Source organism: Carassius auratus, chromosome 45 (assembly GCF_003368295.1).
Source record: "Carassius auratus strain Wakin chromosome 45, ASM336829v1, whole genome shotgun sequence".
Lineage (NCBI taxonomy): Eukaryota > Metazoa > Chordata > Actinopteri > Cypriniformes > Cyprinidae > Carassius > Carassius auratus.
This window is the reverse complement of record NC_039287.1, coordinates 5,190,629-5,210,334: the sequence shown is the minus strand read 5'-3', so window position 1 is coordinate 5,210,334 and position 19,706 is coordinate 5,190,629. Positions and strand designations below refer to the sequence as shown.

The 19,706-nt window shown below is 37.1% G+C and overlaps 1 protein-coding gene across 1 annotated transcript in view; it reads left to right on the top strand.

The window, feature by feature from the left end:
- Window positions 1–14,363, top strand: part of LOC113063018 (uncharacterized protein C14orf132-like) — a 28,319-nt gene extending 13,956 nt beyond the window's left edge. Inside the window, exon 2 of the mRNA XM_026233150.1 lies at window positions 11,299–14,363. Within this exon, the coding sequence (XP_026088935.1) occupies window positions 11,299–11,529 (231 nt within the window). The 3' untranslated portion in view covers window positions 11,530–14,363. The remainder of the gene's footprint in view (window positions 1–11,298) is intronic.
- The last annotated feature ends 5,343 nt before the right edge of the window (window positions 14,364–19,706 follow it).

Genomic DNA, 19,706 nt, shown 5'->3' with positions numbered 1-19,706 from the left:
CAGCATAGGAGACTGATGCAGAAAGTTCCTGCCTAACCTCGGTCAGGAGAGATGGTGGTTACAGGGGAATTAGGAAGGGGAAGATAAAAGCAGATGTTAACCCCCTGAGTAAAATGAGTAGATATTCAAGTATCACTCTAATCTAGATGAAAACACTAACGCGTTGTATGGATCACATCTCTTATCTTGCCTACCTCCCTTTGACCTGCGATTTCTCCTACGCCTACCTGCAGGCGGTGGAGGAGTGCAAGCCCTGACACCAGCCTTCTGTGCCCATTTCTGATCCTCAAATTAAGATGAGCCAGGTATCCTGGGTTTGTATGGGCTCAGACCTGGACCTTCACGGAACGGAGTAAGAGAAGGCCACTGAGCGTCCCATCGCCTCCCTAAATTTCTCAACCACTGTCTAAACAGAGCTTTGAAAAGTTTGAAAGGTGACACCGGAGCATCGAGAAGAAAGCTGCTCTCTTTCTTCCCAACATATGCCAGGTTCACCCACAGATGACTCTTCATTACCACCATAGCCGCCATTGACCTGCCATAGCAGAGGTAGCCCGAATAGTACCACAGAGAGCAGGATCTGTGGTGCGGCACAACTTAGCTACTGTACCTAAAGGCCCCTGCCTATAACCAGGTCTTTCAGCAGATCAGCCTGATACGCCTGAAGCACCGCCATTGTGTGCAATGAAGCAACAGCCTGACATGCTGCTGCTGGGTATGCCCTGTCATTTAAGTGAGAAGTAAAGTGCTTAGATGGCAAGGAGGAAGTTTGCCTCCCCCATGGAGACATAGCAGGCCAGCTTCTCTTCAACAAGTAGCATCTTTTCATAACCATGCTCAAGCATTCCCTTGACGTTGGCTTAACTAGTTTGCTGGAATCTGTGGACGCTGGACGAATTCTTTTTTAAGCTGGAGTGTAGCATTATGTGGTTGTCTGAGAAGAACATTATATAAACCATCTGTCAAACACTGCAGAGAGGTCCACGCTATACATTTCCTATATAAACAAAAGGAAATTACTAATAGGGAGAAATTTCCTGTCAGGTCCTTTCCATGTTCTCACCACCATGCAACGCACAGCTTGCATGGGATGGGAGCTTAAACACGCTCCGCCCAACTGCTAGATTACCTAATAAATCAAGCGTGAATAAAATTGCTGCCACGAATGCATCAGTATTCATGCAAGAATGCACTCACGCAAACACTGTCTACAAACTTGGGTAAATGGTGAAACACTCACATACCCCTTAGTAGTTGCGTGAATGTATCACAATGAGCACAGCAGAGCGCATCCAAATCCCTCGAGAGCTTGCTCTTCACCACACACGACCACAGCATGTGAGCTGTGTGAACTGCAGGTATCAGAGCAAAGCCTCTGGTGAGAAACATGCACTCCTAAATGATGTATGCTTCAAAGAAAACAGTCAGTGAAGACAAAGAATATGATAACTACAGTCGCACCGGTAGTGACGTCATGAGCTGTCGCCGGCCAACATGTTGTTGTTGTTTTTTTTTAATGTATGCTTCAGACGCAGGCCACAATGAGGTGTTTCCCCATAACAACCCCTAGAGGACGCAGTTCGAAGTACTCTTGAAAGGGAACTGTTGTTTTCATAGTCTATAGCATGGTGTCCAAACCTGTTCCTGGAGGCCATTGAGGGTACATTTGCACAACAACATTTGTACTTAAAAAAGAAGGGTTTTTCCTTTGCATATATATAAGTTTCACTTACAAACGGCAAAGATGTCATGCAGATTCATGAAAACTACTAAAAATACTGTATTATTCATGCCAGGCCAGTAGTTGGCAACTCTATGCACCTGCACACATAGGCAATTACCCATGCAGATGACTTCACAATTTTCTCAAATTTGTGTTTTCATAGTTCACACAGAGATGATAACAATATTGCTTTCAAAATCTGTGTAACCCATTTTCAAACATTTGCATTGTCAGGCCCCCAAAACACGTGTCATGTAAAATAACAGCCAAAATGGATGATATATCTTCTGTTTTTTTGTTTGAAATGCTGTTGTGTAAACACTCCCTGCCCTGTTGAGTTTCACATCGACCCCAATTAAACACCTGGACCAGCTATTGAAGGTCTTCAGATTCACTAGAAAAAAAAGGCAAGTCTGTTGGCGCTGGTTGAAGCTAAACTCTGCTGGACATTTGCAGAATTACATTAAAGCAGTAGTAGTTTTACTGTTTAGGCGAAATTACTACAGAAGACAGTGATAATCTTTTAATTAAGGTAAATTCAGGTTATTTAAAAAGTGCAGTCTGTGACAACTAAAATTGCGAACCAAAACAAGTTCACAACCTGCTGAAGGGGAAGTTCTTAGCGTTTCAGCCAGCTGAACAAATGCCACATCACCAATCTGGAACCTCCTCCTCAGGGACCCGAGTGGCATTCCCTGCTAACTGAGGACAGTGATGCCATGGGCAAAAGTGTGCCCATAAGCATGATGAAGGGAGTGGGATGGGGGCCGGAAGCTTGTTCATCCCTGCTATGAATGGAAATGGCACTTCAATGTAGATAATGCTGTGTAGTTCACTGCACACTAATTCATTTGCTCTATTCAGAGGATTCCTTCTCTCAAAGGCACAAGCTGATGGCTCACATAAGGTATTTTTCTCCCATCTTGAGTTTCGTGAGCAGCATTCCTACATGAGGTAATACCCTTATGTAAGCTGTCACAGTTATGAATGCATTTGAATTCGAGCTGGAGGAATCTCATGTTTTCAACAGGAAGTATTTGGGATACATCACATTTTTATGTGAGGTCAAAAGATTAAATATTCCAAACACACGTTGGTTATGCTAAATAAGATTTGGATGGTCTTTGCTAATTTAATCTTTCTAATAAATATCACTTAGCTTTTTAGTGGTACCTTTAGCTTTGCTTTTCTCATTTTCTATCTTCATGCAGTGTCTAGGAGATACTTGTGGCAAATGCCTTTATCTTTTCGCGACACAGAGGCCTCTGAAAATATGTCATTTTTAGCATGCAGAAACTCATTAGTCAACATCAATTCATGTTATCTCAGCACGGCTGAATGACTGAGGTTATTTTTTCTGTTTTTGATCTTGTTTAGTTTCCTAATTTAATTGTGATGCTCAAGTTAACAGAAAGTCAAGTGGTCACACTTCATTTCCTCTTCAACAACTCTATTCTCAATCTCAAGTGGATTATTATAATAGATATGAGTATTGTCAACTGGAATATATTAACATCTCTGCAGAATGTCTTTTCTATTAAATGTTACATTAAGATTCAGAGCATTCATTTACATAGTAGAATAGCTTGTTTGCAATCACGTGATTCTGAAGCGCGAAATTTTGATAGAAGTGAAAAGCAGGATGGATGAGAGTCCCAACTGTACTGGTTTAGACACTATTATAAGAGAAAGGTATACACAGAAATCCACAACACATGCTGGATGTGATCCTAATGTTATGAAGAGGAGCAATTTTTCATCTCAATTAAAATACCTGCCTACCATTGAGACGGTGGATGTACGCTAAGCAACTAAACCTGATTGCAAACAATCTATTTCGCATTTATATGAGGGATGCAGGATAGAAGTCACTCCTGAAACTTTGCTCCATATAAGTTACAGGGTATGTGTCTCCTGGTCCTGTTAGCAGCATGCAAAACAAAACTTTTATTCAAATTCTGAACTGATTATAGCATAGAAAGCAACCAAATAAAGCTTCCATATAATCAATAGAAAGCTGTCACGCACTTCAATTTATCGCAAACTCACAATTTTGCATCATAATCAATCGTTGTGTTGCTGAATTCATGAGAGTTGTTAATCGTAGATATTAACCATTTTCACAAACAAGCATTATCCGACTCGGCAGACGCAGGTTTACAAGCCACTTTTCCCTAAGTTTTTCACTCAGTTTATTGCCTTCCCCCCACTTATGAACAATAAGTGGGGGGAATTTCCATATGCGATAAAAGCTCCTTGTGGTTTCTCGGGTTTGACTGATTTGAGCCTCAATAAACAGCGCAAAACATAAATATTTAGCATAGAAAAATCACTTCCTGCCTTCCAACAGCATTTCATGCCACAAAAATGACATAATGTCTAAATAACCTATTAGCTAAATATGAGATCAGTCCAAACCAACACTAGGTCTTCTAGAAATTGGTAAAGGGTTTTGTTTTTTGTTTTGTTTTTTTGCGATCCTCTCTCTGTAATATGAAGAGTAATTGTTATTCTGTGGAAGAAGAGCTTTAATAAGAGAGTGCAGCCCTTGGCTTGGATAGATGAGGCCTGTGTTGTGTCTTGCCACATAATGTAAAACAGTTTTTAGCATATGCCACTACAGTAGCATAAGGCTAAATTAGAGTCTGTCTTTCTGTATGATTTATAGGACGAGACACAAGAGTAATAGAGTGGGAAAGGCAGCAGTCTTTGTCATAAAGACAGAATTAAAATGTTAAATCAATACCCACACTTTCCTTTTCCTGAACTTACTTAACTCTTAAAAAGTTAAGTATATGTGAAATAATAAAACTAGCCATGCTAGATATGTGTCTAAATATATTTAAACGTTTTATTTTCTGTTGATAAACATTAAATGAACATGACAATTAAGTAGACAAACATTCAAATGTATTACAAATTTATTCAAATCAATTTAACATTAAAAAAATCTGCGACAGAATGATTAATAATAAATACTGCAAAATTACCATAAGCTATAATGTATAGTTTGGGGCCAAATGTTGGTTTGTAGTTGATAAACGTATACTATCCAAATAACTAACTAGATAAAAGTGTTTTTTTATTATTTTTTTACAATAACTAAAGTAGCAGTGTTGAGCATGTACAAACAGAGAAAATAGAATGAAATTGTGCTTCTTTTTCACTATTAGAATTTGTTCAATTAAGGAATATTAGTTTATTTTATAATTCGGAAATACTAGTAGTGTAGTTATATTATATAAATGTTATGTTTTTGGTAGTTGCAATTACTTTAAATGATCAGTTCACTGAATAATATTAAACAGAATATGTAAAAACTGGATACATTGGAAAATAATTTGTACAAAAAAAGTACAATAAAAAACCTCGGTTTTAAGGGTTGGTTACAGACACATGATTTGTTTAAAGTAAATTAGTTTTATGTTAGTTTGTCAAAATGTTCTAACAGTTTTGTCTTAGCAAATAACTACAACAACAATGCTTCAATAAAGCTAAGTGCCATCTATCGCTGTAAATCACCGGAACACAAAGGAGTTTCACAGACAGTTGCACTAAGTTTCTGTCAGGGGTTTGTATATCATTTCTAAAGTTTAATTGACAGCAGATGCACATGTCATGCCTTTGGTAGAGGATATCTTATGTATCCAATCATAAGCTTAAAGGAAACATCCAGAAAGGTGCTTCATCATTCTGAACTTTCATTCAAAGTTTATTTGAAAGAATAAATCACTATGGCAATCAGTCATCGGTAGTGATGGATTGCCACTCTTAATCAAATCTCACACTGCCAGCAGTTTGCAATTCAACTGGATAGTGACTGGCAGGCAAAAGCACTGCAGAAGATATATATTACCACAGTGAGTGAATTCAAAACTACCACACATAAAAAAAAAAATTCATAAATAAATCGGCTATTGTCCTGTGGGTCTAGAGGTTTATAAAGTCAAATGTTTTCCTGAACCCTATATCCTCCTTCTAGACTAGGATTCACTATTCTCTCCCCCTTTCTTTAATTTGTGGGTGCCTTGAAGGCCAAAGTGCCAGTGAACTACCTTAACTAATAATAAAGCAGAGATTCATAAAGAAGTTGCTGAAGGAGATTTTCCAAAACTGGAATCAAGAACAAAGAGCTGTGCGGCTATGAAGAGCAAAAGAGGATTTTGTCTTAAAGTTGTGACATGTGAATGGAAGGAGGGCAAAAATAGCTGTGAGGCCTGCTGTACAAGGAGCACAGCGATAACACGCATCTGGAAGATCGAAGCTTCATCACACTGACAATGGTCCGTTCTCGGTACAATAAACCTCTATCGGTATAGCGTGGTGTGTATGCGTTGGTATTATCATATCTAACATTATTCAAAAATTGAGAATAATCTAGAAATTTGAAATAGATGTGTTACACAATTAAGGGAGAGTGTGGTAAGCCAAGTTTTAAATTGTCCTTCAGGCAGTGAACAATGACAAACGATGATGAGGAAAATTTTTAAGAAGGCATGCATACACACACACATACAGCTATCGTAATATGAAGTCTCCATGAAGATATGGTCCAGAAATACATCTTGCCAACATATTAAGGACTGAATAAGCGTTATATATTAATTGCAAATGAAATTTCCATCCATTTTATTTGTTTGTTTATTTGGATCCCCATTGGCCAGTAACAAGCTAATGGCTATTCTTCCATTTGGATGATTTAAGTTTAATAAGAACGAATAAACTCCTATTTGCAGCTATTAAAATTATTGAGGACAAAGAAAAAAGAAGAAAAGAAATCCACAGAAAACAGAGGCTAAACGCATGACAAAGGAAGTAAATTCAAACTAAAAGTCCAGGAAACCGAGACCGTTACAGTAACAGGTCATTACTGTAATTGTACAAAATGTGTGAATGTGTAAATACACAGTGACCATGTAACTTTTTTACATTGAACGGATTTTTGCTGATTCTAAACAATCTGAATAAATACATTTTGACAATATAATTATGTAAATAATGTAAAATAGAAGCAAATAGTAAATCATACACATATTCTATTTTTGATGATTATTGATTTTTATTTTGTTCTAAATTATGTATATTCCGAATATTCAGAATATTTTAATGTTAACATTTTGTAATATTATTTGTAATAGTCCAAGCTGGTCATTCATTTGTTTGTTTGATGAAGGCAATGCTTATGATAAATATTAGTTACTCACACGGCTATGTCTTTTTTAATATATTTTTTTATTGATTTTACATCGGAAATTCACCAACATGCAAAGTAGAATTTTTTTTATTTATTTAATTAATTTTTTTCTAACACTGACACATTAAGCTCTCCCTCTACGTTCTTGTTCTCCTACAAAAAGTAAGAGAGCTGATTGGAATGTTTAGGTTGGAGAAACTTGGCAGAGATTGAAAATATCAGGACAGGATAGTAGTGGTTTATTTTTGGTCCATGTGACTAAGGAGATTGCATAAGAAAGCTTGGGCAGCTACAGATATTTTACTGTTTAAGTATGTGTGCATTTGTTTGCATTCGTTATTTCATTTTTATTAGGTGTCCCATAGTGTCTATTTGCTACTGTGAGCCTTTGGGCTCTTAGCAGTTGTCCTTTGAATCCTTCATATTGAGCTCAGAGGAGAGGCATCAGGAAGCATGGGAATCATTAAGAGTTAATGCAGCTCTCTGAATGGTATTAAGCTCCAGGCAACTCATTTCAACCATTGCCTTTGCAATGAACAGATACTGAGTTCATGTGACAGTTGCATTGTATAAAAGTCTTAAAGGTTGATATTCACATAACAATTTCTATTTATTTTTATTTTTTATTTTATTTTTTAAGATGTAAAATCCATGACTGTCATTAAAAGTTAAAAACCGTTAGACGAGAACGAGGTCATGAGAATATTGAGAACCTTTGAATGTGATTGATTTAAGAGGGAAAAATGCAGAAGAACAGCTTCATTTGACAGTGGAGTGCTCCCTTTGGTTTAGAGTTAATAGGGATCAGTGTTTGATTCATGATATATTGTGTCCAATTCATATATTACTTTTGTAAAATTGTATTTCTTAGTCATTGTGAAGGAGAATTGTTCCGAATATAAAAAAAAATAAAAAATACAATGCAGTTCAATGCAGCTTTCAAGAAATGGTGAAAAAAAAAAAAACACAAATTTTTGTGCACTGTATTCCAAGTCTTTTCAATCGACTAAAGCAAATCGTGTGACAAACGTAAGTTCTTATTCACTGACAGTCTTTTAAGATTGTAAAAGATTTAAGTAAGATTTGTGAGATGAATCAGTCTGATTCATTAGCGAAACATTCAGGCTGTTGTGCACTGGATCAATTGATTCATTGAAACAATTAAAATCAAAAGAACCGTTTGTTCACAAATCAGATAAAGCTTCTCTGATTGAACACACTAGCTGGATCAACACTTAAATATCAGCCTGTGTTGCAAAGAGGACTGTTGAGAAAAATCTGCACTCAGACAATGTCCTTTTCTAAGAGTGTGAAATTTATAACATTGGGGTTGAGGTGGAAAAGGTTTTGTGCTGATTTATTGAATAGTTCTGTTATTTATATGTCTGTTTTATGTTTCAAAAGGATGGGAGAAGGTTTTTTCTCTTTAAAGATTTATGGAGTTGTTCTCTCCGTGAAGAGGAGCAGCAGGTGCAGTGCTGTATCGATTGCTGCTCCGTTGCCTGTTTTACACAGACTTCACTGATCAGCCAATCACTGACCTCTGAGTCATAAATCAACTTAACATCTCAAAATAGTTCTGATTTTAAGTCATATGAAAAAAAAAAAAAAAACTAGCATTCTGCTCTGCTTCCTTGGTCTTTATGTAAGCTTGGCAGTTTGCCATAATTCAGCTGTTCAAGTATGCTGTTGCCTTTAGCAAAATGGAAAACATTGCTTATATAAAAAATGCAGAGCAGCATGACATACATAGTTATTGATTGTTTATTCAATATAAATATGTATTCAAATGTAAAATAAATTGTCATATAGAATGTTACACATTTTTGTGGTAGTATGGCACAGAAAACAAACAACAACTAACTTAGAAACTTAGAAATTGCTAGTAAACTTCACAAGTAATGGCAAGTAACACAGTGAATTAAAGGGACAACAGATCAACCAAAAATGAAACAACCAGAAAAGAACATTTACTCACCCTCAAACCATCCAAAATGTAGATGAGTTTGTTTCTTCATCAGAACAGATTTTTAGCAACAGAAATCAATAGAAATTTAGCAGTACATCCCTTGCTTACCAGTGGATCATCTGTGGTGAATGGGTGCCATCAGAATAAGAGTCCAAACAACTGATAAAAACATCACAAATGATCCACAAGTGATCCACACTTCACATCAACTAATATCTTGAAAAGTAACATTTGTAAGAAACAAATTCATCATTAAGATTCAATTGGCTATAGAAGGAAGGGTTTAAAGTTAAGGTGTGGATTACTTATGAATTATTTTGACGTTTTTATCAACTGTTTGGAGTCTCATTTTGACGGCACCCATTCACTACAGAGGATCCATTGGTGAGCAAGTGATGTAATACTACATTTCTTCAAATCTGTTCGGATGAGGAAACAAACTCATCTACAACTTGGATGGCCTTACTTTGAGGATGAGTACATTTTTATTTTTGGTTGTACTGTACCTTTAAATGTGAAATATTTAAGTAGAATTATGTCCTGCTTGTTGTTTTCTTCTAAAACATACTTCAGTAAAAGTATTTTTTTTTTTTTTTTTACAAGAGCAGTTTGTGCTTCCTGAAAATGGTTTGTATATGTAATGTACAGATTAAAAAGTGTCCAGTCATGACTGAAATGTCACTATATATACAGCATGTAAATATATATACACTCAGGACGGGTCACTGGTAGCCACTCATTCACAGTTAAGTTTGTCATCCTTCTTTATTCCCAGAGTCTCTGCCTCAATCCTTCCTTGTTCTCTTCTGTCAGTAGTTTCTATAGTGAAACAGAACAAGGATCTGTCTTTGTATGTGTGAAGTTTGCAGCTTGTAAGGTTGTAACACCTCAAACCACAGCATAGACAGGTGTGCATGTCAGACTGAATAGAGAGGAGATGAATTGGCCATCACTGGGTTCTTTGTGATATTTTTACCCTGGTGGCGAGAGCCTTTTCATCTCGACTCAGTGGAGGCTGTCAGACTCTTTACTGGCCCATGCAGGTTTTCATCAGCCCTGAAACAGATCAGACACGTCTCTGGAAACAGCCAGAATTGTTATTCACCCCCGTGTATGTTCTCACTTTAATCGTCAACATGCAATCCGTTAGACACTTTGTTGTGAAGGTTATCCAAAGACTGCTCTACTTTGTGAACTACTAAAAAGGACAATTTTTTTAGGGCCAAGGACAAAGTTTTTTTATTTTTTATTTTTATTTTTTTTTACTTTGAATAATTTTCAGTGAATAGTCCAGTTTGATTTATTAACACAGGTGGGAAATATAAAACAGTTTTTTAAAACAAGGTTTATGGCTCAAATCTTCCATACAAAGAAATAGAAAGCCACAGGGATGCTTTTATAGCCATAGGGAGATAATTTGGTATATTTCTTGCTTTTGAAAGATTTCAAGTTACATTGTCACTTGTCAAGCAATTTATTAATAATAATAATAATAATGATAATAATGAAAGTAGTCATAGCCGTAGACATAGTAGTAGTTGTAGTAGTAGACAGGGAATAAATTAACAGTGAATAGTGAAAGTAAATTAATGAATCATATTTTACCTGTAAAAAAATATATAATAAAATAAAAAAATAATAAACCTGCTTTTGATTTGAAAGTTTTCAGTATAAAAAGTATTCAAATTAAACTAATAAAAACTAATTATGTAGATTTATGAAGAGTTTTAGTTACATTCGGTAGTTAGACACCACGGCAAATAAATTAAATTATAAACAATAACTGAAAGCGTGATCTTTTTTTTCTTCATTTCTTTAGAAAATGCACCTACTTTTATTAATTTGACAGAAGTCAAAGCAGCCTACAAATCATTTAATATGTATACTTTATCAGTAGTATATTTTCAGTTATATAATAGTTTATCATCTACATCAGTAATGCAAGTCAGTGCACTTACTGTACCCATTTGAGGACCTTTTTCTGAACAAAATATACATTCAATTAAAAGTAAAACTTTTGGTGTCATATTACTAAGTATTGTGTTTGTGTGTGTGTGCGTGTCATATTAATGTAATATTATTATTTGCAATAAATCTAAATGGAAATAAATCAATAAATCAAAACAGAATGTATAGGTCCATTGCACGGTCGATGGTTCTTCAATGGCATCGCTGTGAGAACCCCATTTGGATCTTTTATTATTAAGAGTGCAGTCTAAGGATAAAGCGGTCTAAGTGCACTTCTTGCTTGTATCTCGAGCTGTAATTGTGCCCAGCAGTGATTTCAGTGAGACTCTTGTCAGATGTCTATAAAACCAGACCAGGATGCACATCAGAGTGTTACTGATGTAGAAGAGGGAATCATTCGGTTGCATGATCATCCGTCTGACCTCTTCTCTTCTCCATCATCAGATCCCCGTGATGACAGGAGTCTTCATGGACTCTTCGCCTCACGATGACTACAGCACGGATCACTCTCTCTTCAACTCCTCTGCTAGCGTCCACGCCGCCGCTCTGGCAGCTCACAACCAACAGGAGGAGCAGCAGCCCATGTCCCGGGACGCCATCTGGCTGTGGATCGCCATCACCGCCACCATCGGGAACATCATAGTGGTGGGCGTCGTCTACGCCTTCACGTTCTGACCTCTGGAACGAAACCAGCTGAACTTCGGAGACATATTCGGCTTTGAGGGCCCCTCATCAGACGAACAGTGTCTGAAAAAAAAAATAAAATCTACACTTTTTTTTGTTGTTTATTTGTTTGGTTCCAGAAATGATTTTTGATTCATTGTAAGTTTCATGTTGAAAACTTTTTAACTAGATTGTTTATAGCTAAACAAGTGTAACGTGAGGGAAAATGGCATATTTCATTATTATTATTATTTATTTTTTTCTCTGAATGACTAATACTGCCAGACTTCTGCCAAATAATTTGTACGTTTTTGCTTTTAGTATGTGATGACAAATGTTGTTATTACGCTTTAAATGTCTAGAGGGCAAACACTACTCTCTGAAAGTCATCCAGCAACCTTTTTAAAGCAGCGATTAGAAAGTTGAAATGAATCCCAAACCCATTTTGGAAAGGTAACCATAAAATAATGTAAATACAGGAAGTGCCCAGAACAGGAAATTAAACTTTATTATTATTATTATTAAAGAATTTTAACCTTGGTCAGAATCAGAGATGACAAGCGATGAAAGCACTTACTCATGGGGCATTTATACTCATTGTTTGATTTATTTATTTATTTGTTGTTGTTGTTTGTTTTTGTTTATTTTTGTTTTTTTATTTCACCCGAGCATATGACCATTTGGAGACAATCTCTTCTCTTAATTCTTTGCATGGTAAAACCACCACTTTAGTTCAGGAAAAGGTTCAGTTTAACATTTAAGAAATACACCACACAATGATTTTAATTAAAACCTGCACACCAGTGAATGGTTTTATACCAATAAATCATTTCTTTCCCTTAGTTGAGGGTGACAGGTCCAGCTTGTATTTAGAAGAGGTCAAAGCCTTGCTTTTAATGAGCTCAGCATAAAAGGTGGGGTTGCTATGGCGACTGTCTCATGCTGTCTGGGAGAAAGTGGCTACGACTTCCCACATCACACACCTGCAAACATCTTTACTGCCTGCTGGCACACAGCAACTGTCCAAACAAACACACGTATGAAGAGATTTGTGTCTTTACTTCTTCTTTTCAATTGTCTTTTTTTGGAGTGTTTCAAAGCCTTAATACACCAATGAAACATATGACTAGACCAAGAGTTTTACTTAAAATAAACCAATTAAATTAACCACTCCAGGTTTGCTTATGCAGGTTAGTGCTGGTCTGGCAAGGTAACCAACATGATCTTTCTAAAGAAACTAGATGACAAGGTTAATCCAAGTTCTCCCAAAAATGTAATTTGGCTGAAAATCTAATCGCCCTCAGGCCATCCAAAATGTAGATGAGTTTATTAATTCATCAGAACAGATTTTAGAAATTTACATCACATCACATGCTTACCAGTGGATCCTCTGTGGTGAATGGGTGCCGTCAGAATGAGAGTTCAAACAGCTGATAAAACATCACAATTATCCACAAGTAATCCACATCAGTCCAGTGCATCAACTAACATCTTGTTTCTGAGAAATGTTTTAATAATTAAAATATTTTCATCTTCAAAATGTTGCTTCCAGCTAAAATTTGGTTCCTAATGTTGCTTTCTCCAGGAAAATCATCTCGTCTGAATCAGGAGAGTAATATGCACAGCTCAAGCAAGCAAAAAAAAAAAAAATGAATTGAAACTGTTCCAAACAAATATGTTTAAGCAATTTATCCATTACTTTGGACTTATGACTTGATGATGATGTTGTTATCAGCTGTTTGAACTCTCATTCTGACGGCACCCATTCACTGCTGAGGATCCATTGGTGAGCAAGTGATGTAGCGCTAAATTTCTCTAAAATTCAAACTGGCGTCCCTTCATATGATAATGCTGGTCTTTTCAGTAGTGAACAGCAGAAACACCTTTTATTTTATTATTTTAAGAACTAAATCAGTTCTGTTTTAATTCTTATCATGAAACTGTCAAATGTTTTACAAGACTTCTATAAGTCGACAGGTGTCCTTTAAGGTGTTTGACCAACTAAAAACAAGAAGGTTTAGAAGTAATTTCATACCAGATTAATTTTACAAACCAATACTTTTCACTGCAAAACTTGAAGGACAATTACTAATTAAATCGATATTGACCAGAAAGTTTTCAGACTGTGACGGTCACTCTGTTGATCTGATCAGTGGACTTCAGACCTTAATTAGGCTGACTGGTATAATGAACCAGTTTTAGCTATGGTTCTGTGGGATGAAATGCACTGGGACCAAGCCGAGATGATCATCAATCATCTTTTCTGCAGTGGATTGCACTAGGAAATGGAGTTGAATATATGCTGAACTGGAAAATGGCCTTCACTTTATCATTGACTATGATTTATGGACTGGGAGGTCTCATGTCGGTATGTAAAAAATACTTATCAGATAAACTCTTAACTGCCACTATGAAGTTTGATGAAGAGCTGATTGTTAATTTTGGTTTATAATACACTCTAATTAGAAATACTATTGAAATGTCTTTCAAAGTCTCTTTTCGATTAAGTAAATAAGCTGCATTTTGCTGGTACCATTGCAGTTCCTAATAGAGGAACATCTGTTATTTAGACTAGCTCAAATCACAATCTTCAAACCACAGTAAACCTTCATTTAGAAGTGTGCTGTGAAGTAACAAACTATTTTCTGCTCAGCAAACAATGTTGATATTAAGATTCTTAGTCAAAGTGCTGTCTGTTGTTGTTGAGAGGTATTTATAGAAGCCTAAAATCTATTGTAGAAAATGAACACTGGTGTGTTCAGCTCAATTCTGCTTCACTTGCACTGCAACCTGTTTCTTTTTGTATTGAAAAACTACTGTTGAATTAAACGACTCGTTGAACACCAGCTGTGTGACTGTCATACACTTATGATAACAAATATGCTTGTCTTTTTCTGACGGTGATGCTGAACAAAGCAAAACCTTGTCCCTTTATAACCTGATTTTCTTCTTATCAATATAGATAGCCTACTACTGTACCACAAATCCCTGAAACTTGCTTTGAGTTTGAAAATCCTTCAGAAGCCTCACTGAAATACTTAATATCATAAAATATTAACTATTGAAAAAGGGTGTTTTATATAAACATCTGGAACACATGGAAATTATGGTTAATCAGTTTAGTGTATATACACAGTATGTCCAGTCTTGAGTATCTTCATAAAAGTAAACATATTTTTTTTTTGTTTATGCAGTTGTTAATGCAGTTCTAAACAGATTAGCCTACACTGTTTCAAATGTTTCAAATGTTAAACCCAACTTTAACCATTGTAAATTTTGCGGTTAAAATAAATTTGTAAATTATTTGAAACATTGTTTCAGAGAAAAGTTAAGTAGGTCATTTAATGAAAAGTGAGTATTTCCTCAGTCTTTTCAAATAAAATTACAGATACTCAAATCTCCTATTTTAACCCAAAGTCACTCTGAATTATCGCTGTGAAGAATGGAATTAGTATTGTATATTAATAAGGAAAAACTGGCCATCATATATACAAAGTCGTTGTTGACTCCAAAAGCAAGAGTCCTGAGTGGAGTGCCCTCTACTGGAGTTCACGGGCACTCCAGCTGATGATTGTGACATATCCCCTTCCTTAAGGAGTGGCTTCCAGACACTCCTAACTAAGAGCAGTCCAAAGTTCAGGTGGGAGGTGGAGTGGAGGTGGAACAGGGGGACTGATGGAGGGCCAGGTCCACTTGGAAGTGGGTTGGCCAGGGACTGAGGCAGCGCCGACAGAGCAGGAAGCCAGGGTGGAGCAGTTGGAACTGGAGGCCACCGGAGCGGAGCAGGAGGAACTATCGTCCTTCCCTGTCATGGCTATGGAGACCATCTGTGAACTCTCTGCCGGCCCTGTCACGGCTATGGAGGCCATTTGGGAACTCTCTAACCACCTCATCACGGCCATGGAGGCCGCCATTAACCTGTTTATGTTCTTTGTTTCAGTCCTAGCTGACCAGACTTACTCTCCTGTGCCATCGACACCACTGTGGTGGTCCTCTGCTCCACCTTGGTGGGCTTCTGGGCCAGCTGCTTGGATGTGGTGGTCCTCTACTCTGCCCTGGTGTGGTTCTGTCTCGTCTGCTCAGCTGTGGGGAGGGGTGGGGGTGGGGGGGGGGTCCTCCGCTCCACCTTGGTGGGCTCCAGTTCCGCCTGCGCTGCCCCAGTGGTCTCCAGTTCTGCCTGCTCTGCCCCAGTGGGCTCCCCAGCGTTTGTTCTTTCCTTGTCTGATTTTGGATTGTGTATACTGCCTTTGATTCTCTGCCGCCTGCCCCGACATTTGCCTGCTACTGTTATTGATTCTGGATATTCCTTTACACACTTGATGCTGTCGGTTGATTACTGCCTGTTTATACCATTCTATAATAATTTCTGCAAATGAATCCGAAGGTCTCTGAATCCTTGAAACAGACAGGATGAGACGAGTCTCTGGATGACCATGTCATGATGAGACTCTGGAATGGTGGCCATGATACAAGAGGTCGGGGCAGGCGGCAGAGAATCAGACACGGAAAGAACAAACACTAGGGAAACGCTAGACGGGGCTAAACAAGACTTCGCAATGATTGTGAGTACAAACACAGTATAGGGGAGTGGTAATGGGGAACACCTGGTGGTGATTAGCTCTAAGCACGGGTTTATTGGAAATGGAGTTGGAACTGGGAATGGACACCAAAAACAAGAGTCCTGAGTGCAGTGCCCTCTACTGGAGTTCATGGGCACTCCAGCTGATGATTGTGACAGTCGTTCCGATCACAAAAATAACACAGAATTTGCATCCTTATGTTTTTATCTCATGTAGGCTATTGTAAAATATTTTTCTGAAATGGGCACTGATGTCAACTCTATGTTACCCTGGTCCAATCAATTAAAAATTTCCATAAACCAATCAGAGTCTAATCTCCCATTCCCTTTAAAGGGGTCATATGATGTAATTTAAAATGTTCCTTTCTCTTGGGAGTGTTACAAGCTCTTGGTGCATAAAGACAATCTGTAGAGTTGTAAAGAGTAAAGTCTCAAATCCAAAGAGTATAACTATAAAAGTTAAGAATTGTCCATGACCTCCTTAAATGCCTCATTTAAACTCACCCCCACATGTCTATGTCACTGTATGGGAAGATTTGCATAACACCACCCAAATAGGCGTAACTTTTATTCTCGCTGCATAATTGTTGTTGCCGTCATGTTGTGGAGATGTGTGTTTCATTGTGAAAGCAAAATTACTTTGTTTGGCCTTTCCAAAGAGGATGATATCTGCTTAGTCATTTCTAGAGCTGATCCGTGCTGGTCATCACATGTGTCCTGTGTCGAATCTGATGGCCGCGCCAATCTCTAACCCTCCGGCCATTCCTTGCTCAAGCCTTGAGTGTGTGACGCTGTGTGATGCATTTTATGGAGGATTGTTTCCTGAACCTGCAGCCTAGCCTTGTATGGGTCTGTGATCAAAGGCTACTCAAGTGAAGCAGTTGCAACTTTGCAAGGACTGTCTGACGCTTCTGACTCACAGCTTGTAAGTGCATAACTTATATTTAAAGGATTTGCCACTTATAATTAAAACGCAAGTTTTGAGCACTGTATAGTAGCAATTGTTTTTTTGTCGTTTCTCAGATGACAAATGCAGACATGGTTTTATGTTTATGCGGTGTGATATGCAACGCGTGAAAACACAGTATAAATCATTATAATCAGTAATTATGTCCCCACTGAATGCAACAAATACTTTGTTTGTAATGGGTTTTATTGGTTTTGTCTCGTAGTGCCGGGAGACGGCATCACAGTATGTTGAGGGGTGCTAATGCTTCTCTAGTGAGGGAACGGATCTGCTCGTGTGCATAATTCTGATAACATGCAATGACTGGGAAACATACAAGTATCTTCTGTTGCTTACGAAGGGCAGAACTAAATGGAAAACAATTATATTTCAACAAAATAAGAAAAATTTGGCCATCTTCATCGTTTTCAAAAGTTTTCACCCCCCAGCTCTTAATGCATCTTGTTTCCTTCTGGAGCATCAGTGAATGTTTGAATCTTTTTAAATAGTTGTGTTTGAGTCCTTCAAATGTCCTCAGTCTGAAAAGATGTATCTCAAAATCATACAGTCACTGCTGGAAAGGGTTCAAATATGCAAAGATGCTGGAAAACTGAAGAATCTGCAGGACCTTAAAGATTTTTCTGAAGAGCGCTGCTCAGTTTAACTGTTCAGAACAAACAAGGGACTCATGCACAACCATCACAAAACAGAAAGACAGTCGTGGATCATCAGGTAACAGAACACAGTACTAAGAACCAAGGGTTCCCAAACTTTTGAGTGGGGTTATTTTAATAATTTCAGCAATTCTTTTGTCTTGTGGACTAAATGTTAATATCTTTTATGTACAATATCTTACTCAGGACAGTACTAAATAAAAAATAACATGCATTTAGTATGATCTCTCTTATTTTTTGAAAATTACTCATATTTTCACAGATTCTGCAAGGGGTGCCCAAACTTTCGATCCCCACTGTGTATATATATATATATATATATATATATATATATATATATATATATATATATGCCAGACTTTAGACCAGGTTTTTGTTGGTCAATGGGACAGTATTTTATTGCTCTCAAAATAGCAACATGCCAGCAATGCACCTGAACACACCTCGTTTTCAGACCAGCATGCCCGTGGTCACACAAATGGGTGCATTTGACTGAAATTAAACAACATGAAAGATCAAATATATTTTTATATATAATTCCAACTGGATTCATCTGAAAGAAGAAAGTCATATACAAATAGGATGCATTGAGGGTGAGTAATCTATGGTCTGATTTAAATTTTTGGGTGAACTAACCCTTTAAATGTGGTTTAAATGTCAAGAACTGTCTGCATTTCCTCCTCTTTGCCTGGATCACTACACATCGTTAAAGGGAACCATGAATTCTGATGTATAGTTATGGAAGAGTGGGCAAAAATCCCCCAAAACAGATGTCAGAGACTGATTAGTGGCTATGGGAGATGTTTACACCACATTATTGCTGCTAATGGAGGAAATCACAAGCTGTTTACTAATATGCATATTTTTGCACACATTAGATCTGTGTAAAAAAAAAATAAAAATAAAAAACTTCCAACTTCTGATAAGTGTCCAGTTTAATGTTGTTTTTAAAAGTTGCTTCAGAGATGGCTGAACAGGGAATCGGCTTCTTACATTACTCTCCAAAACTGCATGTTCACAGTGATTCGACAATATCCAAGTCTGGTAATTTGTTTGGCCAAGGCAGATGTTGAAGTACATTTTGGTGCTCCAAATGTCCAGCTTTTATAATCATAACACCTTCTTTTTTTCACATTTTAGATATAGATATAAACTTTATATATATATATTGCACAGTGCCATTGTTATCCAGCATTTTTCAATGGACTATACTTAACCATTGACCATATACTGTATAGAGGATCTTCAATATATATCCCACCTGAGTAGCACTCTTTGCCATTGGACATTGTTCAAAAATATATTGCATTTTACATCTTTTATAGTGCTGGTCATATAATTAGAATATCATCAAAAAGTTTATTTATTTCACTGATTCCATTCAGAAAGTTAAACTTTTAATCATATTTATTCATTACACACAGACTGATATATTTCAATTGTTTATTTCTTTTAATTTTGATGTTTATAACTGACAACTAAGGAAAATCCCAAATTCAATATCTAAGAAAATTAGAATATTGTGAAAAGGTTCGATATTGAAGATCCCTGGTGCCACACTCTAATCAGTTAATTAACTCAAAACACCTACCAAGCCTTTAAATGGTCTCTCAGTCTAGTTCTGTATACTACACAATCATGGGGAAGACTGCTGAATTGACAGTTGTCCAAATGACGACTATTGACACCTTGCACAAGGAGGACAAGACACAAAAGGTCATTGTAAAGGAGTCTGGCTGTTCACAGAGTTCTGTGTCCAAGCACATTAATAGAGAGGCGTACAAGCAATAGGGATAACCGCACCCTGGAGAGGATTGTGTAACAAAACCCATTCAAAAATGTGGGGGAGATTCACAAAGAGTGGACTGCAACTGGAGTCAGTGCTTCAAGAATCACTACACACAGACGTATGCAAGACATGTGTTTCAGCTGTCACGTTCCTTGTGTCAACTCACTCTTGAACAACAGACAGCATCAGAAGCATCTTGCT